This window comes from Camelina sativa, chromosome 5, assembly GCF_030686135.1.
Source record: "Camelina sativa cultivar CO46 ecotype springtype chromosome 5, ASM3068613v1".
Classification (NCBI taxonomy): Eukaryota; Viridiplantae; Streptophyta; class Magnoliopsida; order Brassicales; family Brassicaceae; genus Camelina; species Camelina sativa.
Genome location: NC_141884.1, coordinates 2,545,342 through 2,568,359, shown reverse-complemented (window position 1 = coordinate 2,568,359; position 23,018 = coordinate 2,545,342). Strand labels below are relative to the sequence as shown.

General features: G+C 35.1%; 4 protein-coding genes, 1 long non-coding RNA gene and 1 pseudogene across 12 annotated transcripts; 1 reads left to right on the top strand and 5 right to left on the bottom strand.

Moving 5' to 3' along the window:
• Positions 1 to 90: 90 nt before the first annotated feature.
• On the bottom strand, positions 91 to 3,285 carry LOC104785087 (citrate synthase 3, peroxisomal). Its single transcript, XM_010510226.3, has 13 exons — positions 2,934 to 3,285; positions 2,619 to 2,799; positions 2,346 to 2,431; positions 2,070 to 2,174; positions 1,912 to 1,974; positions 1,689 to 1,798; positions 1,426 to 1,545; positions 1,282 to 1,357; positions 1,117 to 1,190; positions 918 to 1,038; positions 708 to 805; positions 503 to 626; positions 91 to 422 (listed from the first exon to the last, which is right to left on the bottom strand). The coding sequence occupies exons 1-13, from the start codon at positions 3,153 to 3,155 to the stop codon at positions 282 to 284; spliced, it is 1,521 nt and encodes a 506-aa protein (XP_010508528.1). The 5' UTR covers positions 3,156 to 3,285; the 3' UTR covers positions 91 to 281.
• A 2,016-nt stretch (positions 3,286 to 5,301) lies between these two features.
• On the bottom strand, positions 5,302 to 7,423 carry LOC104785085 (receptor like protein 29 pseudogene; annotated as a pseudogene). Its single transcript, XR_015556498.1, has one exon. The product of XR_015556498.1 is annotated as a receptor like protein 29 pseudogene (transcript).
• Positions 7,424 to 9,838: 2,415 nt separating this feature from the next.
• Positions 9,839 to 14,856, bottom strand: LOC104785084 (serine/threonine-protein phosphatase 5). Of its 3 annotated transcripts, none has more exons than XM_010510222.3 (14): positions 14,256 to 14,444; positions 13,578 to 13,712; positions 13,279 to 13,448; positions 13,126 to 13,197; positions 12,682 to 12,832; positions 12,362 to 12,520; positions 11,900 to 12,008; positions 11,703 to 11,820; positions 11,291 to 11,438; positions 10,880 to 11,128; positions 10,670 to 10,795; positions 10,476 to 10,576; positions 10,317 to 10,391; positions 9,839 to 10,217 (listed from the first exon to the last, which is right to left on the bottom strand). In XM_010510222.3, the coding sequence occupies exons 2-14, from the start codon at positions 13,651 to 13,653 to the stop codon at positions 10,158 to 10,160; spliced, it is 1,614 nt and encodes a 537-aa protein (XP_010508524.1). In that variant the 5' UTR covers positions 13,654 to 13,712; positions 14,256 to 14,444; the 3' UTR covers positions 9,839 to 10,157. The 3 variants fall into 3 exon arrangements, with proteins under 3 accessions (XP_010508524.1, XP_010508525.1, XP_010508526.1); XM_010510223.3 differs by having other exon boundaries at positions 12,365 to 12,520; positions 14,256 to 14,400; XM_010510224.3 differs by lacking the exon at positions 12,362 to 12,520 and having other exon boundaries at positions 14,256 to 14,856.
• Positions 14,857 to 15,101: 245 nt separating this feature from the next.
• LOC104785083 (HVA22-like protein f) lies at positions 15,102 to 16,394 on the bottom strand. Its single transcript, XM_010510221.3, has 5 exons — positions 16,082 to 16,394; positions 15,937 to 15,963; positions 15,727 to 15,849; positions 15,375 to 15,627; positions 15,102 to 15,271 (listed from the first exon to the last, which is right to left on the bottom strand). Exons 1-5 carry the CDS (start codon positions 16,126 to 16,128, stop codon positions 15,245 to 15,247), a joined length of 477 nt encoding a protein of 158 aa, XP_010508523.1. The 5' UTR covers positions 16,129 to 16,394; the 3' UTR covers positions 15,102 to 15,244.
• A 1,151-nt stretch (positions 16,395 to 17,545) lies between these two features.
• LOC104785082 (agamous-like MADS-box protein AGL5) lies at positions 17,546 to 21,749 on the top strand. 4 transcript variants are annotated; one of them, XM_010510220.3, is made up of 7 exons: positions 17,546 to 18,016; positions 18,268 to 18,508; positions 20,520 to 20,601; positions 20,712 to 20,873; positions 20,984 to 21,025; positions 21,139 to 21,180; positions 21,282 to 21,749. In XM_010510220.3, exons 2-7 carry the CDS (start codon positions 18,279 to 18,281, stop codon positions 21,465 to 21,467), a joined length of 744 nt encoding a protein of 247 aa, XP_010508522.1. In that variant the 5' UTR covers positions 17,546 to 18,016; positions 18,268 to 18,278; the 3' UTR covers positions 21,468 to 21,749. The 4 variants fall into 4 exon arrangements, with proteins under 4 accessions (XP_010508522.1, XP_087307993.1, XP_087307994.1 ...); XM_087451867.1 differs by having other exon boundaries at positions 17,635 to 18,016; positions 18,275 to 18,508; positions 20,984 to 21,031; XM_087451868.1 differs by having other exon boundaries at positions 17,646 to 18,016; positions 18,275 to 18,508.
• LOC147943212 (uncharacterized) lies at positions 21,159 to 22,539 on the bottom strand. Of its 2 annotated transcripts, XR_015558179.1 has the most exons (4): positions 22,432 to 22,488; positions 22,266 to 22,339; positions 21,883 to 22,078; positions 21,159 to 21,452 (listed from the first exon to the last, which is right to left on the bottom strand). It is a non-coding gene; the product is annotated as an uncharacterized LOC147943212 (long non-coding RNA). The 2 variants fall into 2 exon arrangements; XR_015558178.1 differs by lacking the exon at positions 22,266 to 22,339 and having other exon boundaries at positions 22,403 to 22,539.
• Positions 22,540 to 23,018: the final 479 nt, after the last annotated feature.

The following is a 23,018-nucleotide window of genomic DNA, read 5'->3' as shown; positions in this document are numbered from 1 at the left end:
TGGCCAAAAAATTTTCACAACAAAGTCCCTGTAGAATGCAAATCTTTTTATACGATAAACACATTCTGATAAGAATGCAAACAAGGCGAATAAACACACCTTCAAATATGGATTGAAGCAAATATATGTTTTATTGTGTCTACAGATTGAGAAATCTTCACTTAAAAGTATGATCAAATCAAGACTGGAGACTCTCTTAGCTTTTGGCTAGATAATCCAATCTCTTTATTCTTTGCGGTCTGGTTTGATGTATATAGTATGGACCCTAAAAGGGCCTACGCCTAAACTGAAGTTCCAGCCAAACGTCTTCTTGATGCATTTGAAGTCGAGACTTGACCCAATTTGTCTGACTCCTTTGACTCATCCGTCAAAATTCTCTCTCTCACTGGTGTGTAATGCCTCAGCCACACGCCCGTGTACACCTGCAACATTCAACATCCCAATCAAATTGATCCAAACAAACATCTTCCTATTACTATTCTTGTAAAGAGACTAATTATACCTGTTGTGGTCTCATGATCTTGGTGTCAGGATCATCCAACGACTCTTTCCAATGCGACAAGTATCCAGCCATGCGAGGAATCGCGAACAAGACCGTGAAGAACTCTGGTGGAAATCCCATTGCCCTGTTTTAGTGGTCCAAGATTGCATATTTAGATGAAGTTGAGAGGAAGTGATGAACACTGCAAACGCATTCAAACTTTTACCTGTATATTAATCCAGAGTAGAAATCAACATTTGGATAAAGCTTTCTCTTGACAAAATAATCGTCAGAGAGAGCTGCCTTCTCAAGTGCAACAGCAACCTGCAGACACAAGAATCAAACATTTCACTTAAGGAACATGAGAAATTACACTTAGATAGAAAAGGTGTGCATCATGTTTTAGCATAAGCTTGAACTCCTCGGACTAGCGAACCTCAATTAGTGGATCCTTTCCAACAATGGAAAATACTTCATCAGCCAGGTTCTTGATGACTTTAGCTCGAGGGTCATAGTTTTTGTACACACGGTGTCCAAAACCAGACATCTTCCTCTTCCTAAGATGTCAATGAGAATGAGAATATTAATGAAAAGGCTTGTAAACGGAAGCATATAGTTTCAAGAACTGAGTTTACCTGTTCTTCACACCCTCGATGAACTCTGGAATATTTTCAACAGTCCCAATCTCTGCCAACATTTTAAGCACAGCCTAATGGAACCAAAGACATGAATTTCAAAGACCATGGAGCATGCAAATACATCAGAAGATGTAACATATGACATGAGAATTATTAGCATACCTCGTTTGCACCACCATGAAGTGGACCGTAAAGCGCTCCCACAGCTCCAGCAACAGCAGTGTACACATCAACACCGCTACAAGGAGACATTTCCTAATCAATATATCTCCTATCCAGGTTACTAAGAGTCAAACTAAAGAGTACCTAGAGGCCAGATGTCGAGCAGCAGCAGTGGAGCAGTTCATTTCATGCTCAGCATGCAGTATGAAGAGGATGTCTAAAACCCGAGCCAGTCGAGGATTAGGTTTGTAGGATCTATTTCCCCTGTAAGAAATAGAAAAAAAGTGTGTCAATGGCACGCTACAAGTAATAAACAACTAAGCTTCCAGTGCTCTGAAGCGTCAAGCGATAATCCAAAAATGAAACCAAAAGTTGAGTTCCTAACTAATTCAAGAAGAAAGACATACAGGGAATCCAGCATATAGAGGAAATTCTCTGCATAAGAAAGGTTGCCTGAAGGAAGAACAGGAGGCCTCCCTGCCATCCTCAGATAAGCAGCTGCTGCAATTGTTGGTGCCTGCAAATTTGAAACAGTTTAGTTGCATAGATTGTGACTTCTTCTTCCAGACCTCCCGGGAACCTACCCTAAGAGCAGGAAGAAGTAAGGTAACCACTGATAACAAAAATAACCTTTCCAATAATGCGAATAATTTGTTTATCTCTAACTTGTTTTGAATCGTAAATATCCTGGCCCTGCACCCAATAGAGTATCAGTCAACATGTTTTTATACGGACAATTTCATAAGAGCTAAGTCTTTACACTAGTGAGTGACAAGGCTTAAACCTACCCTAAGAGCAGGATTTGCATCAGGATGAAAGATGGAAAGCGCACTCATTGCACTCACAAGAACTCCCATTGGGTGTGCATCATGAGGCATGGACTGTATAATATCCTGCACAAAAATTTATCAAGTAACTCGAGTAAGATATGAGAAATATATTGTTTGATAGCTTTGCATAGAGCACAAAACCCTCAGGGTAGGTTTAACAGGCACAGGACAGTTAACTGAAACAATTGATAAATGGAAACTGAAATTCATATAGCAAGGACTAGAGAGACTTACTAATACTCCTTGTGGCACAGCTGAGTGCTGTGAAACTGCAAACTCCCAATCAGATAGTTGACTTTCAGAGGGCAGATTCCCATACACTGCCATAAAGGAGGAAACTTTTCATCAGAATCTAATTCGATCCAATCCAAGACTTGAAATTGTGGTTATACACATACAAGCCAAATATGATGAGTGACTTAGTTTTGTTCTAAAACGGCAATAAAAGCAGCAATACTAAGACATTAAGTTAGCAAAGCTGGAAACAACATTATCCAATCCACTTACTGAGAAGATAAGCAACCTCCAGAAAAGTGCTGTTGTCAGCCATTTCCTCAATAGGGTAGCCACGATAACGGAGGATACCTTCATCTCCATCGATGTAAGAAATCGAAGAACGAACAGGAGCCGTGTTCAAGTAACCAGGGTCGTATAATTTAAGCCCCTTATCTTCCTTCCCCGTAGCTATCTGTCACGCAAACATACCAAAACAACAAAAAGTTTATAAATTTAACAACTTTTGTCCATTACGCTTGATCCCATCAATTCAAACCCAACAAAAAACAAAACTTTTTGTTTTAGAGAAACAGAGTTAACAAGTACCTTTTTGAGATCAACGGCTTTAACAGTACCATCCTCTGAGACCGGAACTTTGTATTTCTTCCCGGTACGTTCGTCGACGATCGTCAAGCTTCCCTTAAGTGATCCATGGGGTGCGTCCGCCGACGTGCAATATCGCTCGATCTCCGGAGAATCCTGTTTCCCTTCAGTCAAATGAGCTGAGAGAACAGCTAGTCGAGCTCTAACTCTATCTGATAACTCCATTACTCAACGGTTTCAAACCAAAAAAGAATCAAATTTCAAAGAAGAGAGAAGAAAGGGAGCGAAGAAGCAAACCATTTGTTTCTTCTTCTACTCTTCGTTAAATAACAATAACACGTGTCTCGATCCACTGAGGGCAGGAGTATTGAATAGTGTCCACGTGTATGTAATCTAATGGATACGGTTGATATCGAACGGTGGAAAGACTACCCAACTTGGATTGATCCTCTGAATCTCTAATCTTGTCTGAATTAATATGGGACCCACACTTTATCATCAGCATTATCTTAAAAAGAGTCTCAATTGCTTACCTCGATTTGCTAAATGCTGAATTTGGGCTTTATGGATAAGCATCTTTCGGCCCAATAGTATATAGAGTGTTTCTTACGGCCTTTTTTTTTTTTTTGTTGAGACGGTTCGCCTTTGATTTCCTTATAGCTTCTTCACTCATTTACCATTGGTACCAGACCAACAATTTCATTACTCTTAGTTTGAGAACAGACCGATCAACTATTACTGTAATCACAATAAAAATGACTACAACTATAGTCTAAAGTTAAACCAAGATGGTGAACTATATGATATTGCGTACAAGTACAAAAGACAATTCATGATTTTATGGATGTTAAATTCTTTCTATCTACTAATAGTAGTCCGAAATACAAAATAACAGTTGCCAAATATATTATAATAATGTTTTGTATAATTTACGTTAGTGTAGTAGGCTATTAAATCTTATACTCTACTCTACTAAGTTTATGATGGGGTATATATGGTCTAATTAACTAGCTTTTGGTTTTTTAATGGTGGTGAGAAAAGTGAGAGTGAAAGGTATAATAAATGAAGAGATGTTAAAAGCGATGGGTCGAATAGTTTCATTCGTACCGAAAAATGGAATTCTAAAGTTGGTTCTCCTCCCCCACGTGAGGCTCTGAATCTGAGAGTGATAGATAGATTAGATCTTTCTTTCCCTCCTTCCGTTTTTCAACACATGAAATTATAAGGAACGTTACGTTACACTCTTCTTGTTTTTCTTCTTTTCTTACTGATTGATACAATTCGAAGACCACCACACTATTTACTAATATCACTCACTCATATCTCTTTCAATGTGTTAACTTTTACATGTACATCTGAAAGATCTCCATGAATGAAGTTCACTCCTATTTTTATATAGGATCTACAATAACACAATTTACATCTCTTGTATTTTTAGTTATTCAAGCATGGCCATATTGAAAATTAGATTTTAGTGATATGTATTTTATAAAATATCTACAAAAAAAAAAAGATTATAAAAAAGAAAAATTGACAGAGGAAAACAAAACAAAAATTGACAGAGGAAATGTGTGAGAGAGGTAATGGTAATGCAATATAATTCGCATGCAGTAAGAAAAAGCTTGAGAAAAAAGAAAGTAGTTGGATTTAGACAGATGACTGACAAATTATATATATATATATATATATATATATTTTTTATTTTCTTCTAGTTTCTCCTAATATATGGTGTTTATCATGTTAAAATATGTTTAAAACTTTAACCTATCATTCTAGTCACATCACATCCGAAGGATGTGTACGATAAAGAAAACAAAAGAATATTATTATGTACCAAAATTTGTTTAATCAATCATCTTTTTATTTCTTTTCTTTCTCATTAGATACGAATACGATACGATCACAGGGAGTCCTAACGTGAAGTACTACCATGAGTCCCTGCGATATATAGGGTCCTACATAATGATAGCTGTGACTGTGAGTATAAAAACAAAATTAAGTTAGCTGAAGCTGAGAGTTAATCGCTTTAAAACAAAATTAAGATGGTTTGGTTTGGTTGTTTGATATCCAAATTTTAAATGATTACTTGTAATTTTCTAGCTCTTAGTATAATTTAGTTGCATGGTCAGACTGAATCAGGTTTGTGTCGTTTTATCACTTCTTCTTCGACTACCACTGGACACTCTTTGTCCAAACTGCTCCCTTATTTTTTTTGTTCAATGCTCTTCTCTATCTATTATAATAAACTTTACTCAATCGAAAACAACAAAACATTGTCTTCATTTGTTATTTTCCATTTGTATACAAACACGTATTTATACACACAGCTGTGAAGTTGTTCACTATCCATATTTACACCTAAAACTCATAATTGACTCGAAGTTTTTTTTTTTTATTAGTACAATCCATGTTAAAAATCTGAAAACAAAAAATACTAGTCCTACTAGTACAGTATTATTAAAAAAACAAAAAAAAAAACAACAACAACAACAACATTAAGGTACATTGCTTAAATAGGAAACTCTAATACACATCAAAATCGACTACTAATAAAATTTATTTCCCTAGAAATCATCGTCTACTTTGGGAACAAACACTAATCTTATCTCTTTTTTTTAGGGATTTGATACAAACAATATTTAATTCTCTGTTTTTTTTTTTTTCTTCTTTTTGTCGTTTATCTCTCCTTAGAGAACCAATCGTTGATGTAACCCCAGAAACAGAACAAACTGAAACAGAACACTTGAGAAGAAACAAGATTTATGATACCGAGAAGAAGCAGCTTGTGATTTCTTCTTTGGTTGCTGCATCAACGTTCCAGCTCCTCCACCACTAGTAACATTCTTCCCGCAGACATCAACTCCAGTCTTAACGACACTGAACTCATCCTCTGGCTTCAGACACAACCCTCTGTTCCCGCTCAAATCCAAATTTTTACTCAACCGTCTTAAGAAACTTGAGTCGAACGGCACGACGCCGATCAGCAAGTTCCTGCTGAGGTTCAGATGGAAAACGTGAGGCAAAGACTCAAACCCAGATGGGATCTCCCCGGTTACTCTGTTGTTCGCCAGAGACAACGAGCTAAGGTTCATCAGCTTGGTGTAACTATCTGGGATCACGCCGGAGTATCCTGAATTCTCGAGTTGGAGCTCTTGGAGTTTAGGTAGGAACCCTAACTCAACGGGGAGAGCAACGGACATTGGGTTGTTATCCATTATGAAGTACTGTAAACTCTGTAGTTTCGAGATTCCTTTTGGGAAAGCTCCTTTGAGTTTGTTGTTGCTTAACGCCATGAATGATAAAGAACGAAGCTTTTCTACTCCTTCAGGGATTTTGCCGAAGAGAGAGTTCGAGCTCAGGTCGAGTTTCTGAAGCATACTCAGTTGCGAGATCGTGGGAGGGATTGTACCGGTTAGAGAATTGTAGCTTAAATCTAAACCGACGAGGCTATTGAGGTTCCCCAGTTGCAGAGGAATCTTACCAGTGAGCTTGTTGTAGCTGAGATCGAGATGTACGAGGCTTTTCAATGAGAAAACCGCCGGAGGGATATCTCCGGTTAACCGGTTTTGCGAGAGGGTGAGGATTTGTAAAGATTTGAGAGTAGAGATGCGTGGAGGGATTTGAGCTGAGAGAGAAGGGTTTGATCTGAGGCTAAGCTGTTGAAGAGTGGAGTTAGGGAGGAGCTTTATAGGGAAGATGATTGTGGTTGGGAAGTGAGTGAAGCAGTTGAAGAAGAAGACTGATTGAAGAAAAGGGAGAGAGAAGATTGAAGAAGGGAAAGAAGCAGAGGGTTTACAAGAAGGGTTTGGAGCAGAGCCGAAATCGAGTCGAGAGACGTGTGACAAGTGGTCTGGACCGGTTTTGCACTCAATGCCTGGCCAAGATGAGCCAGGTGCGCAAGGGTTTGGGTGAGACTGACGCCATTGTTGATCAGACGACATTGACTCCATGATCTTGAAGAGAGTTTCTGACTCAGATGGAGGCATTGAGGCAGAGACTCTGTTTCCTTGACAGAGGAAGAGTGATGTTATCAGGAGAAAGAAGAGCAGTGAGGAAGGAGATGGTAAAGCTCTCTTCATCGTCATAGGTTTTGGTGTAAGAGACAGGAGAGAGAGAGAGAGAGACAAAGAGTGTGTGTGTGTGTTTCTTGGTGGATATTATACTGAGAGTTCACAAAAGTTATTTGGTTAGTTTTATTTCTCCAATGCAAAGAAGTTGAGAGATGCGATGTTAATTAGAATCTTTGAGAAGAGAGAGATCGTAAAAAGTGACATTAGATCATCATCGAGGAGCATAAACCCCAAAAGAGAAACTTAGGGAAAAGGGTTTAAGCTTTCAACGAGTTTAAGTGAAAATGTTTAAGGATTTGGGACAAGACAAGACAGAGACACGTGAACAATCAGAATCTAAACAAGGTATGATAAAAGAGTGAAGACTTAGAAGAAAGCTAGTAAAGAATACGAATAGGTTTTGAGTGTGTGAGACTGTGAGTGATAGAGAGAGAGAAAGAGAGAGAGATGCAATTATAAATGGAAGTGATTGAAAGTGACACGTGTGGGGACGTGAGAGACAAAGAGGTAGGGACTCAAAGACATGAGAGATTGGGAAGAGAAAAGAGAAGACACAAATTAAAAAGAGTACTTGATAGGTTTTGTAAAGGGGGCCATATACACATGTTTCTTCCTTTATTCAAACACTTTTGTTCGAACCAATTTTTTTAAGGGACTTGTCTTTGTTGGTGGGTTATCTCGTGAATACGTTAGCTCCTCGAATCTCTCAGGTTCTGTGTGAGCGGTTTTCCTGTTTTATGTCTCTGTCCATCTCTGTATACTATATATATGTATTGCGGTGTTAGTTTCTAAATTCTAACCATGTGGTATTTTTTCATAGTCTATGTGAAAATGTATACTAAAAAAGGAAGTGATTTGTATGTCTAATTGTAAATGAAGATGTTTCTCATATATAGGAAATAAGATGAGACCTAAGTAACTATCATAAATAGTAAGACAGGGATCGACATCTTCACAATCAACTGGATTTAGTTTGAAAATTCATAATTTGAATCTAAATATGTATACACATGATACTACTTCGGGCCAGTACGGAAAACGAATGATCAAGATCTAAGCAAACATCAATTTCGAAGTAAACAAGTTTACGAAAACCAAGTCATGGTTAAGATTTGATGTAAGAAGATGACCAATTCGATGGTTGGTTCAAAAGACAACGCACACCACATGACAATCACAATGTAATAGTTGTCCAAACTGTTTCAAGAATCACCCACAATAGCTTCTTGACTATTCACAAAAATAGTTTCGATTTTTTTTTTAAGCAATCAAGTATGTTCAAATCATCTTTCCTCTTTAGATATTTGTTTTTATATAAAAATTTGATAAGAAAAAGCTCTTGAAAGGTGGTGGGCATAGTATGTCTCTCTATTAACTGTCTTCAATTATTCATGTCTTATTTTTTTATTTCAAAATTTCTCTGAAGTTTTATTATTCATAGTTTGAATTGATCCAGACAAAATCATAGTTATATGTACCTTAATACTACAAAACATCGGAAATAACTCAAAGAGACTTGTTTTTTTCTTTGCCTTTTTATTTTATTTTTTTAGTTAAACCGTACAATGTTTTGTTTTAGTGCAAACCAACTAAAAGAACTGTAACAGTTTTTATTCTTATTATTATTGATTTGTTGATTGATTATATAAAGAATCAAAATACTTTGTTAACGGTATAAAAATAGAGAAAACGTAAATTTGTAAGAAGTACAAAAAAAAAGAAAAGAAAAAAAGGTCAAAGTTTTCAAACGTTAAGAAATTGTACTACACTTGGCAATAATGCAGCAGATGTTTTGTAAAAATGTACAATGTATATGATATTTATGTGGTCTGGTGTGTATTATATGTAGTGAATGATCTATCTAATCTTTAGCCCTGGACTGTGTGAGTCTGGAGGGGTAATATCAGACACCTACTATTTTACCGTACGGATCTAACTCAAACATGATCCACACATCACATGGCCTCCCTACCCCAAATATTAATCAAAATGGTCATAAAAGTCACTGGTTTAGTAGTACTAGACGCTAAACATCATATAAAACCTAAATCTCTACTTCCCTTAAAACACTTGTCAAATTTGTTAAACACCAAGAAAATAACTTTTTTTGCTTTTGTGTTTTTGTAACTGTTTTATGTAATCCACGTAATAATGCTTTCTGGATCCCTCAGTCCTTTCATCAGTGCTTTACGATTTGACACCACTCTTCCATTTCCATCTCCTTTTGCTTTCTCCACATTTTAGTTCATGTATCTATATATGCATAAGATATACAATAGTCGATATCATATACTATTATTATTATAAAACCTCAGGGTTTCAGTATGCACATGGATGATAGTTCCTCAGATTGCCACATGTTATGTTTATGTACAAAGGATGGCTTTTTATGATTCTGTGATTCAGTGGTAGTTAGTCATTGTTAAACAACACAAAGCACATATTTTGTCAAAATTCTCTGCAAAATTCATGGGGAATCTTATGAGAATCTGCAGGTATTTAATCTGAAACCGCTCATGTAGAGAGGGGAAAACAATAGTGTTATTAGCTTTCTCTTTAGACTGTGTATTTAAACAGCTCACCAAATTGTACAATACTCAAATAAGAGAAGGGGCAAAACTGAATCTACATGAGAATTACTGTTGCAAGAGCTCTACACTGTCGACCTCTCTGTCTTTATTTGATGTCTTTACCTGAATATTTGAATCAAACTCTACTTAAAAAAGAATCCAAGGTCTAACAAGAACCAGACAAGAAGAAGCTTAAGAAACAATCCTTTGATTTTTGATTCAAGAAACCATCAAGTACAGAGAGTTTTCTGGGGTCATTTGGTCACTCTTTTGTTGAGTAAATCACAAGATTTTCATCTAAAATAAGAATGATCCATTACTCCTCTTACAACATAAGACAAAAGGGACAAAAGTTGATCGATAAGCTTAAGAGGAAGAGGGAACAACTTTATCAAAAAGGAAAAAAGAAAGAAAAAACGATCAAATCCGGATACTGTACCTTTAATTATCATGGGCTCCCTTATATGGAACAACATGAAAAACTGCAGAAGATAAAGGAAAAAAAAACTTATATCATTATGTTTCTGAAACACTTCTGGTCCTTGAGTCTTTAGCATAGCATTTGAGTAGAAGAAGCTTTTTGCTGGTTAGTTGAACATCCTGAGAAAATTGTTTGCATATGCCATTGGCTTCACATCCGGGTGAGGCTGTGACAATATATCAAAGAATCAGGAGAGTTTTCAAATGAGTCTAAATAAATCCGTGAAACATTCACAAGAACAATGCTAGAGGTATACTACACTCACCACTGCTGAAAATGTAACAATATTTGGCTTCATATCAGGAGCTTCAAAACGAATGAAAGCCCCCTTATTACCCATCTACAACAATACAAATTCCATGTTAAGTAAGAACCATGTAGTTCGGTGCGGTTTCAAAATTGAATACGTGAAGTTTTGAGTTACCTGATCACAGTAATTTGGGGCAGAGAAAACAGTGATGAGTTTACCGTCATGCTCAACCTCATAGCCTTCATCTTTTACTTCATGTGAGCGGACCAACAACTCTATGAAATTCATAAAAATCCAACTTAATAGCAATCTCAAGATTAAATTGGCGCCAGAGACCAAACCCAAATAATACCAAAACAGCAACTAACCTAGATTATTATCTTGCAAAAACCTCTTTGTCACGTCTCCACCAAACGATAGACCAACCCCTCGCTTGCTTGGGCCTCTTCCAGGGAGAGGTTGAGGATCGCTCCACAGAAGTTCACACATTAGCCCTGAACACTATCATGATTAGACGGAGAAACAGAAAACACAATTACAGAAAAAAGTTAACAGAAGATGTAAATGATGAAACATACCTTCCTCTGGAGGCTCACAGAAACGGTCGATAGCTCTGATGTCTGACAGTTTTACACCATCAACACTGAACAGACCTCCATGTACCACAAAGACCTTCCCATTTATAACATGAGCCAACGGTAGGTAACAGAAAACTTCAGCAAAGAGATCCACAAATTTTTCACTCAACTTGGATCGAACCTCGCCCTCAAAACCATAAATTTTATTCATGCTCTTGCTTTCATGGTTTCCTCTGGCTAGATATATGGCTGCAAATTTTCAACAAATATGTGTAAATAGCGACTTACAATTTGATTGGGAACTTTAACCCATCAGACAAAAGTAGACGATTTAATCCTTGCCAGAGATAGCAAAAGCAACTAAAACTTGAACATCAAAGAATTATTATAGCAAGGGTTCAGAGAGCTTACATGATGGGCACATGCACTTGAAAGCAAATAGTGTGAGGATGATCTCAACAGAGAATGAACCTCTGTCCACAAAGTCACCATTGAATAGGTATGGATTCTCCTCAGAAGGGAGGCCATTGAGCTCGAAGATATTTAGCAGATCATAGAACTGCAAAAAAAACATTCACGTGTCAAAACCACAATACAACACACTGACACTAGCCCCTGCTAGTGGAAAAAGGAGCAGAAGGTTAGCCAACAAAATCAAGATATGAGAAGTAGAAAGATTCACAATACAATCCAATTCCACAGATATAGTATGGGAACTAGTTTACTAAAAATTTCTACACATGTAACGAGAGAACTGAAAAGATTGCAGATTCATCTAAGAGAAAAAAAATTATGCTGGGAGAGTAAGTTAAACCAAGCTTACCTGACCATGCACATCACCACATACAGTGATATGTTTGCCATTTGGAACGCTAATGTCGACAAGAGACGGCAGTGCTAGCAAGATTTGTCTGGTTTGTAAGACGATCTGATATGCATACCTACAAATATAATGCCGACTAAGCATGAAGAGATGATCACTGCGTTAAGTAAGTTGAGTACCACCAAAAAAATATGTACCGTTTATGCAATGTTTTTTGGTTCTTGAAATCTTCCATCATCGTTTTCACAAAATCCAAGGAAACTTCCTCTCCCTCAATCCGAGCACCAGAGTACTGTGGCTCAACCTCTACAATGAAATTGAACAGAATATTAGAAGATTGATAAAGGATTAAAACCTCTATAACAATGAACATCAGTTTTCAATAATGAAATGTTAAAAACTACAAGCCATTGACACATTTTACTGGCAAGAGTTAAAGTGTAGCAAAAGAGGTATGCCATCTTAACAGAAAAGAAAAGGAGAAATTTGTAAGTCTGTGAGATGTCCACTCCTATTGAGATGGGTTTCACATCAATATCACTGAACTTTTCAATTCTCAACTGAGACTCCAAGAAAGGAAACATATCCAGGCTTTGATATGCATAAAAACGATACAGATTGATCCTAGGATGAGGATTTAACCAAAGAAAAGACACTACTACCAGAGCTACCCCACCAAAATGCCCCTAATACCACCGAAACCAACACCATGAGTATCTCAGTTGTGGCAAATCCCCGGACCGCCACCACCATTACTGCTGCAACAACTGCTGCTAAAGCCGTTTTGGTGGGCATGAACGATGATCTGGGTTTGTTCCCTATTATGTGACAATAGGTAGAAGAATGATTACTAGTCTAAAGCTACATTCAACCATTTGTCAACTACTGAATCAAAGGCGAGAGACGAGAGAACCAGGGATGACAGAACACACTGCAAGCTATAAGACAACAGAAAAATAAGCAAGCAGATGATGGATACCTATTGTGTGGAAGTCAACGGACTCAGCTACTGAACGCCTTTCAGAGACTGGTACAGAGATTGCTTCCTCAAATTTGAGTTTCATCACTGCTTTCTCACATTCTCTTAGCTTTCTTGTGGCATCGGGGTCATTAGGAGAAAGCCTTTTTACCTAAAATACATATAGCAGACCATGTCAGGAATACTGTAACACGAATCTCTCTCACTCAATAAATAAAGACAGTCCACCACCAAACTGGATTTCCACAGATCACTATCAAGTTTCCTATCACTTGGTCACAGATCAAAACAATCAAGTTATGACCTTTTCGGGTGACTCAAGCTACACGACTACAACATTTCATCTTTCGTATTTTGACATTTCTCAACATAAGCGGACTGCTCACTCAAAAAGTTAGAATAAATAAGACAAGAACTATCAGATCTCAAGCAATAAACATTAACCTGTTGGAAATCCTTCAAGGCGTCCTTAAATTTTCCCATGGCAAGATATGCAGCACCACGCCTGTAATAACCCTGTAATTCAGTAGATAATCAGCGAATTGGCTGAATAAACGTGAGAAGAAGAAAAGGAAACAACTAGTCACAGAATGATACCTTAGAGTATTTTGAATCAACTTCAATGGCCTTTGATGCATCCTGTATCGCACTGCCATATTCCTCCAGTTTCGTGTGAGCAAATGCACGGTTTGCCCAATACACAGCGTTGTTACCGTTGAGTTCAATAGCTTTTGTATATAGATCAATAGCATTGGAGAATTTGTGACCTGTAAGCAACAAACAAAATTAAGTGAGCTGTTCTTAACTCAAAGCAAAAACAAAGAGTATCACATTAAAAAGAGTATAAACTGATTCCACAAGATTCTGTTAAACTTTTTTAATAAAAAAATACACACCTTTGAAAGCTTCGTTAGCCTGATTTTTGAACTCCTCGGCGTGTGAAACATCAGAATTCTCATTCTTAGACTCCATGTTGTCACAGAATGAACTTATCTCTTACTGAATTCCTTAATTATCCTGTGAAGCCAGAACTGATTGCAAGAAAAAAAAAAAAGATGTAAAGTCAATGTTTTATCTCTTCATCCCCAAATGCAGAACAACAATAATCATAATCAACTGGAGCATTTCCTCAAAATCAATAAGTTCTACTACACCATAGAGAGCTAGTTTAAGAGCTTTGTTAGAGATAGAAACACTATTCAACATGAATCAAGTCTATATTTTTTGTAATACAACCACCCGACTGTAATCATGCAACGAGATTAAGCCATAACAGATGAAAACAAACTGCTTTAGAATAAAAATCATGCCACAAGAACATTAAGCGAATAGATAAGAGGCCAAAAAAAACAAAAAAAGGTGTGAACTTTTATATTCTACATCGTTTTCATAAACAGCACAGCAACGAATGAATCAGATTCATGGCCGTAAGAAGAAGATTCCTAGGAGAGATCTATTAATCATACCCAGATAAGAGAAAAAGCAAAACAGAACATCAACACAAGGAAGACAGAGTCTAAGACATGTTTGTCGGAATAATTCAAACACCCAATTACCTAAGATGGGATTCATACCTGAAAACAAAGCTTCAATCTTGGCGACAAGGGAAGAGGAAGAGGGTTGACGAGTAAGAGACCAGGTTTAAGGGAGAAGCTTCAAAGTGACCCAGAAACCCTAGATTGAGTCAAATTAGAGAGTATGCGCTTTGAATCTATTGACAAGAGGGGGGTTTTTGGGAATTTTTTTTTTTAATTTTCCCCACTAATTTTCCTTTTTTTTTTACCAGTAAATTAAAACAACTAATAAATAATGTATTATATTTCTGACGTCATATATCAAAAAAATTTTGGTATGTAAAGTTTATGTATTTTTATTTCTTCGTGTGTGTGGCTATAGAGAGAGAGGCCTTTGGGGCTAATAATTTTATCATTCATGGATCTCTCTGAATTTAAAATTTGGATTTTTTTTCTTCTTTTTTCTTTAAAACCAAAAAGTTTATTCTAAGGCCTAATCTGACTGATGATTAAAAATTTATAACAAATTAAATTAAATAAAATGGAATTAGCTTATCTGAGCGAACAAAGTAAATTTTTTAAAAGCTGTTGACAAAAATAAATAAAATTAGGAAATAACAAAACACATATTAATGTGATATAACTAAAAGCAGAGAGGAGCAATGTTCTTCTCTACTATTTGGGTTATAAAGGGAAGTGAAGTGACTACTGAGTTCTGACTTCATCTTAGTTTGTCAAAGAGTGTTGTATTCTTGTTTTTAATTCGAATTTGTCTCCTAATCAAATTCAGAGCCATCCAAAATAGAATCCGATTTCTTTTTTTTTTTCTTTTCTTACGATAGAGGTTGCTTCTCTAAATGTACTAATATATATATATATATATATGCTCATCAAGAAGAACACAAGTTTAAAAAAGTTTAAACATCTCTCTTTTTTTTTTTTTTTTTTTTACTTTCATAAAAGTTTTGCTCTATACAAATCTACACACCATACATATACAAACCAAAGAGTAATGTTTTTGTGATTCTCTTGATCCTCTCCGATCCATCTCAATGCCTTCTTGTTTCTTTTTCAGCCTACATTATAAACACACACATATGATAAAGTTATAATCCCAAATTTATGTATTTGATTATTATTATATAAGAGGTAGAAGAGAATAATAATGTGTGAGTGTACCGCTTTGATTGCTTTCTCAACAGAATCCCATCCGAACCGGTCAACATAATCTTGAACCGATTTTCTAGCATCAAGACTCATCATCTGTAAAACTCTTCTCTGTTCATCTGTATAATTAGCTCCTCCCCCAGCATTCATCCCAATCTTGACGTATTGTCTAACGAAATTGGAGTAAATGTAGGCTGCACCACTGAACATTGGTAGCACCAACCACATACAGAACAAAAGCTTCAAGTATGGCCAAAATGGTAGCCTACAAAATGCAATATAGAACAGAGAATAATTTTTTAGTCTTTTATTCTGAATTCGTGACAAAAATTGATTATGAATGTTATATTATATATAATTTTACCAGGCAAGGATCCTCCAAACGGATAGCTCGAATATTGTTATTAAGGAGTAAATGATCCAATACGTTAGCCATTGTTGATCATCTAACATTGTTGGACTCTCTATTGCTCGAAACGATGCATACCTTAATCATCATCATCATCATCCATTCAGTTGTTATTACTTTGAAGTTATTTTTATAAACAAAGCATTTAGATTTAAATTCACTTACAGAGGATAGAGAAGCATGACTCCAGGCCTGCATGCAACAAGACAAAAAAAAAAAAAGAAGAAGAAAATAATGTTAAAATTTGAACAAATATCGAGTTTAATTTATTTATTTTTATCCTATATATGAGACAAAAATTGAAACCTACCCAATGAGAGCATCAAAACGTTTTGCAATCGCAATAATGACACCCATTATACTCAGTCTATCTCTTCTTTCAATGGAAACTTCTCTCTGAACACAAACGTCTTTAGCACTGTGACGTTGGATATATACACAACAAGAGCTTGAATCTTTTTTGAAGCAAGAATCTTTGTATAAGTTAAGGCAACAAGCACAGGCAAAGAATCTCCAACCTGTTGATACGTTAGCATATGATTATATATATGAACCCATTTGTCCATTTCTCTTCTCTATAACAAAAAAAATATTTCAAAGTAATTGTTGGTAAATTTCAGACTAACTAGGGAAATCCAAGTCTTGGGTTTAGTATCCCTATCTATCCCTATGAATGATACTTGGAATATATTTTTGGTAAACAAGATTCTTTTCTTTTTTCACAAGAGTTAGTGATCAAGAAACTACGCATTAATTAATGAGGTTTGGACGTATTACACAGTTTTGATTATGATATTTTGGTCCACGACTTTGTTAAATTCTGAGTAAAATCACATGTCCTTCCTTTTAATTTGACGTCTTTATAGAATCTCTCTTTCTTACCCATTTATATACTTCTTTTCATGAAATTGAAGTTCACCAGTGAACGTTTAATCTGATCAAGATTTAACTTTTTTTTGTCACTGAGCTAGTAAAAGAATCTTTATATAATTCATCTTTCTTACACACAAGTATTTATTATTTACCTTTTTCTTCATTAGTAGTCTATATGATAAAATAACTAATATCCTTCATTACGTATATTAAAAAAATAACTAATATCCTTAATATTCAAGATGCCGTTGGACTAACTTAATGTCCAAGAATAAGACTCTCCAACATAATTATTTGGCAACACGAAACCAGTTACGCTATATACTTTTAGATTGCCATTTTTATCAAGCCAGTTTTGAACACAAACAATTATCTTTTCTTTTGTAGATTTATTTACAGTTTGTAATTGCCAAGACAAATATAATTATGAAGTTTTCATATATATATATATATATATATATATATATATATATATATATATTTAACGTGAATTATGAATGTAAATCATAGTTCAATGTCGTCAACCCGTAAACACAAATTCAAATATATATATATATATGTATATTCAAAAAACCTGAAATTTCATTGATTGGTTCGCTTGGTATATTATTAGTTGATAAGTTATATTTAACACCATTCTAAAGTTTACGTTGAAAGATTAAGTTAAATATTGGTTAAATTTGAAAATTGATGATAAAAAATGAGAATGATTTTTTATATTTAGTTAATTGAAAATTTAACTATTTAGTTAAAAGACGTACGTATATACTGAGTAGGGCAATAAAAAGAAAATGAGAATAAAAACAAGAATTACCAAAAAAGGAAACTTTCCAAAAGGTGATTCTGATGAGAAACAGAGCCCATACCTCTCTTTTTCCCCCAAAACATGAAAGAAAAATTGGATGGTCCTCCTTCAATGCCTGCTCTCCCCACCCAATCCAAACCCAACTCTTCCTTCTTTTTTTCCTATTTTGATAATTTCTACCACTTAAGTCCTAATCAATTTCAAATTTCAATCTAAATGCATACATAGAGAATTTAAAGGATTAGGTGTGTGAGATAAATTGGCTAAATTAATGCATGTGTTAGACTAATGGTCCAATTTCTTTCTTTCTTTTTTTCGTCTATAACATTGGAGTTTGAAAAAAACTACCAAACCTTCTGTTTTCTGCAAATGGTTTTTTTATATACTTCCAAATAAATATTCCTCTAAAAGAAATTTATAAACCAAAATATTAAAGCAGAAGCAGCAGTTAAGTGGTACTGAGATAATAAGAATAGTATCTTTAGACAAATTTAAATCTCTCAGATTTCATCAATTCCCTTCTCACTTCTCCTTTAATTCTTTTTGATCATAATCTTGCAAACTCAGGTATGCTTATTGATGATATACACTTGATCATCCAAGTCTTGTACTCTTTATTTTTCATTCATCAGTTTAGGGCTTTTCATCAAATAAATTAAAAAAAAAAACCATTTCTTTTAATAGAATAAGATACCTTTTTCTCATTGAAATCTCTCAGAACTTGCAAAAAAAAAAGACTTGATCGATCTTACAAGCTTCTCTCTCTCTTGTGTGTAGTGTTTGATTGTGTTTTGTTCATTAAATTTACTCTTCGCTAGGGTTTAGATAAATGGAGGGTGGAGCGAGTAGTAATGATGTAGCAGAGAGCAGCAAGAAGATAGGGAGAGGGAAGATAGAGATCAAGAGGATAGAAAACACTACGAATCGTCAAGTCACTTTCTGCAAACGACGCAATGGTTTGCTCAAGAAAGCTTATGAGCTCTCTGTCTTGTGTGACGCTGAGGTCGCTCTTGTCATCTTCTCCACTCGAGGCCGTCTCTACGAGTACGCCAACAACAGGTACATCTTTTTTTAGATCTTGATTTTCTTGATTTTTTTTTCTAGAATATAGTTTCGAACTTTTTTTTTTCTTTTTGGGTGGCTTTTTCAATCTGTATATATATATGCTTAGTGAGATTTATAGGGTTTTACTAAGTTCCTCTGATGATCAGCTTTCTTTTGAAATCCTCAGATTTAATTAGGGTTGTTTTAAACTATGGAACCCTAGTTTTGTTGTATTTGGGGCAAAAATTTGATTACTTTAACTTCTCTCGCTCTCTCTCTCTTTGTAAAAAAAAAGCTGTGAGGTCTTCTCTGACCATTAATGAGCATCCCCATACCTTGTTCCAGTCACTTTTTTTATTTTTCCACAAATCTTAAAAACAGCATATATATGTATATCTATCTATGTACTAGTATATGTCAGTTTCTACAAGACACTTCGATCAATTTGATGGCCCATGAAATTTTATTTCTGCAGATTGATCATTAGATTTCCATCATAGTAATGAAAAAGAAGGGTTCTTGATAAATTATAATATATATTTTAATATTGGGCTATATATTATTATATAAAAGCTATATGTAGATTCCTTAAAAATTGATTCACTAGGGGAAAACTAGTAGGTGTTTGTCTTCTGACACTTCTCTAATATTTTGGTGATTAATCAAGAAATTTTTTTTGGGGACAAAGCTTGCTGTTGAGTCACTAATTAATCATCCATCAATCAACAAAACCAATGAAAACATAAAATTTTGACTTTTTGATTGTTATTTACTTATTTTCTCCACTCCAAGTTGGGAACTTGTCATTTCCAGCTATTAAACAGCTCATGTTCATTTCACCATTTTGGATTATTTGTCTGCTTTTTTAGCTAGTGATAATTTTGGTTTTTTTTTTTAATTAGTATTATTGGTTTTTAGCTAGTGGTATTAAGACTATAATGTTAAGGGTGATGTATGAATATGATCATATCATGGATCTAAGTTAAAACAAGAAAATTTGTAGTTACAATGTGAATTTTCACAAAGACTAAGAATCATTTTCTCACTAACTAATTAATCTATATATACATGATAAACGGTGCATAATCATGACTTAAAAGTACCTTTAAGTCAATATCCAACTAATTTGATTAACAAAAGAAGAATGCATTAGGTTTGTGGAAAAAAAAAACGTGAATTATATGTTTCTATTATCAAAAATGTAGTTCAGTTTCTTATTTCAAACACCCTCATGGCTTTAATTAGTGTCTTACTTTTTGACATTTATCAACTTCAGCTTTCCATCATACAGCATAATGTGAATTACTTGTATGATGAATATGAAAGCCTAACATATATTTATAGCTAGCTTTACTGTTTTGATATTGCAAAGGATTTACAAATTTCAAGTCGTTGGTACGTATTTAGGCTGAGACAAATATGTTTTTTACCAAAATAATTAATATTGGAAAAAAGCCACTAGCTTGTTGGTGATCTATAACTTAACCTGAAGAGATCACTTATTTATCTTAAAGCTTAATTAATAGTGTTTTTGAACTTGGTTACTACGGAAAATATAATTTGGATTTTGCGTCGTACATAAATCTTGGACACATTGGGACCAATTCCAGTTAACTAAGAGCAAATGTAATTGATCAATTTCTTTTTCTTTTTTCTTCTTCTCCAATTTGCTACTTTTTCTTTCTTTGTGTGTTTTCAAATTAGGACTATATGTAATTAATAGATATATGCAATAATAACATGAATATCCCAAAACGAAAAAAGGGTCAAACAAATCATATGGTACTACTACTATTACTGGTCCAAACCCTCTATTTTGTCGATCAGTTGAATTTAAGGTTATGGCCGGACAATCGTGTCTGTGTGTGTGTGTCTTTATATATCCAAAGATATTTTATAGTTGTGTGCGTCTTTGTTTTACTACTGGTGTGGTTTAAGTTTGACAGTAGATTTTCATCGGTCGCATCCATTATTAGCTAATGAATGATTAAAATTTTCAATCTTTTTCCTCTGTGGTTTGGTGAAGTGTGAGAGGAACAATAGAAAGGTACAAGAAAGCTTGCTCCGACGCCGTTAACCCTCCTTCCGTCACCGAAGCTAATACTCAGGTTAGCTTCATTATTACTTTAGTGTTCACTAGTTCGTTACTTCTTCTTGAATTATCTGACTTTTTTTTATATGACCTCTTGTATGAACCATTGATCGAATATTGATGCAGTACTATCAGCAAGAGGCGTCTAAACTTCGGAGACAGATTCGGGACATTCAGAATCTGAACAGACACATTCTTGGTGAATCTCTTGGTTCCTTGAACTTTAAGGAACTCAAGAACCTTGAAAGTAGGCTTGAGAAAGGAATCAGTCGTGTCCGTTCCAAGAAGGTTAACAAATTCACTATACTTGATTTCCCATCAATGTTCTTAATGCGTGAGTATATATTTTTCGCGACTCCATCTAATTCTTGCATGTTCTGTTTGGTTTTTATCTCCAGCACGAGATGTTAGTTGCAGAGATTGAATACATGCAAAAAAGGGTAAAAGTAAACCCTATCTTCCTTCACAAGTTAATTACTCTACTTAATTAGTAACTTCTCTTTAATTCTGATCATCGTTTATTTTTTCTTCTCTGCTGTTGCTTGCATTGTAGGAAATCGAGCTGCAAAACGATAACATGTATCTCCGCTCCAAGGTTTTATTCATATATAACTCCTTTTAGCATTTTGATCATTATTATTTTTCGGCAGGCATAAAAATCTCTTGATGATGTACAAATTCTAAATATCTCTGCAGATAACTGAAAGAGCAGGACTACAACAGCAGGAATCGGGTGCGATACATCAAGGGACGGTTTACGAGTCAGGTGTGACTTCTTCTCACCACTCGGAGCAGTATAACCGGAATTATATTCCGGTTAACCTTCTTGAACCGAACCAGAATTCTTCCAACCACGACCAGCCACCTCTGCAACTTGTTTAATTAAGTCCAACATAAGCTCTTTTCTCATGTGAGATTGATCTTATGCATATATATATTCATGTTACACTTACTGTTAAAAACTTACAATTGCAGATGTAACGATTTGAGAGGGACCTAATTTTACATATATTGTCACTATGTATGTTATGTTACGGCTAAGACTAATAATATACCACATTCTATCCAAAAAAAAGGATATCTAGCTGTAGCTAGCTCTATTGCTACTTGGTGTATTTACATATTCAAATCAAAATGTGTTGATGTGACCCAAAAAAGAACAAATGCAATTTCTAAAACACTATTGAGATGCAGCTTGAGATGCAAAAGCTTCATACGCATCCCAAGTTACATCTAACTAAACATCTTTAATTCTAAATTCTTATTACTATGAAAATATGAGAGCTATAGGCCAAACCTTTTTTGCCTCCTGTTTTCAGGCTGCAGAGGACAGTCTCTTTATTTGCTCTTATCAGCTCAGACACTTTCTGATCAATGGATCAAGATCTTAGTCCAGCGTCACGTCATAAGAGGGACAAGAAGGTGTGTAAGATTTTCAACAGCGAGTGGTAGAAGCTCCTGGCTGCCACAGATGCAGTCCCTGGATTCAAGCTCTGCATTATATGAGATTATATTAGTCCAATGAGAGGTAGAAAGGTCTCTTAGTGGGAATATATATAGCAAAGTAATTGCCCATTAGTACTTCCTCTTATCAAGAAGGAAGCTTGAAGTGAGAAATTGATAACGTTCTCTTCACCAACTTAAAAGATAAAAGAACATCATGATGTATCTATATAGAACCTTCGCTTGTGTTAAAATCTTTTCAGATTTGAGAACAAGTGACCTGCTAAATCATTTCATTCTACGCCAAAAACCTGAAACAACAGAAATAGCAGAAGATTTGAAAGCAAATGGAGCTTAGAGTCTCAGTGATGTACCATCTACCAATGACTTCAACCTCACTTACTCAATTCCATTGTCAGCTCCTTCCTAATTAACTTAATGAATGAGGTAATACATTCATTCTTCTCAGCATAATTTATAGTAAAACCAAAATATGTTTTCTTGACGCCAAATTCATGTTACAAAGCACCAAAAAATACCTAACTTTTACTGCAACAGAGCAAACAAACAAGCTACATTTCCTATCAGTTCATTGACTGAAAACTCTCGTAGCTAAATGTTGTTTGTTGCTCTCCATGTGCTCTGGCATCTGTCTTAATCTGAGGAGATTGTTTCCAAACAAAAAAATTTTTTTGCATCTTTAATGCAGGATGTGATTAGTTTAAAACAGATCACTTCCACTTAGTGAGCTCTGTTCGGAAAATTTCATATGCTGATGAACAAATCTAGCCTAAATGAATCAATCTAGCAAGGAAGAATTCTTGAAGAAAAAATAATTACATAGCTAGAACTATAGCACATCTACTTAATGTAATGATAACTCAAACAAGGCTTTATCCTCTGTTCATACATTGATCATTACTAGGAAAGATCACAATTTCAATAATTTACTCCTTCAAGTTACTTCAAGATATTTTAATTCTGAAAATA

Bases quoted from the DNA above. Each gene is read 5' to 3' on its own strand.
- LOC104785087 (XM_010510226.3), bottom strand. From the start codon at position 3,155: ATGGAGTTATCAGATAGAGTTAGAGCTCGACTAGCTGTTCTCTCAGCT. The intron at 1,975-2,069 runs GTAGGTTTAAGC...TATTGGGTGCAG, and splicing joins ATGCAAATCCTGCTCTTAGG to GGCCAGGATATTTACGATTC. The intron at 1,546-1,688 runs GTATGTCTTTCT...TATTTCTTACAG, and splicing joins CTCTATATGCTGGATTCCCT to GGGAAATAGATCCTACAAAC.
- LOC104785083 (XM_010510221.3), bottom strand. From the start codon at position 16,128: ATGGGTGTCATTATTGCGATTGCAAAACGTTTTGATGCTCTCATTGG. The intron at 15,964-16,081 runs GTAGGTTTCAAT...TGTTGCATGCAG, and splicing joins CGTTTTGATGCTCTCATTGG to GCCTGGAGTCATGCTTCTCT. The intron at 15,628-15,726 runs GTAAAATTATAT...TGCATTTTGTAG, and splicing joins GTTTGGAGGATCCTTGCCTG to GCTACCATTTTGGCCATACT.
- LOC104785084 (XM_010510222.3), bottom strand. From the start codon at position 13,653: ATGGAGTCTAAGAATGAGAATTCTGATGTTTCACACGCCGAGGAGTTC. The intron at 12,833-13,125 runs GTTAATGTTTAT...TATGTATTTTAG, and splicing joins CCTTGAAGGATTTCCAACAG to GTAAAAAGGCTTTCTCCTAA. The intron at 11,439-11,702 runs GTAAGCTTGGTT...TTTTTTTTGCAG, and splicing joins GTGGTGATGTGCATGGTCAG to TTCTATGATCTGCTAAATAT.
- LOC104785082 (XM_087451867.1), top strand. From the start codon at position 18,279: ATGGAGGGTGGAGCGAGTAGTAATGATGTAGCAGAGAGCAGCAAGAAG. The intron at 18,509-20,519 runs GTACATCTTTTT...GGTTTGGTGAAG, and splicing joins TACGAGTACGCCAACAACAG to TGTGAGAGGAACAATAGAAA. The intron at 20,874-20,983 runs GTTAACAAATTC...TTTTATCTCCAG, and splicing joins GTCGTGTCCGTTCCAAGAAG to CACGAGATGTTAGTTGCAGA.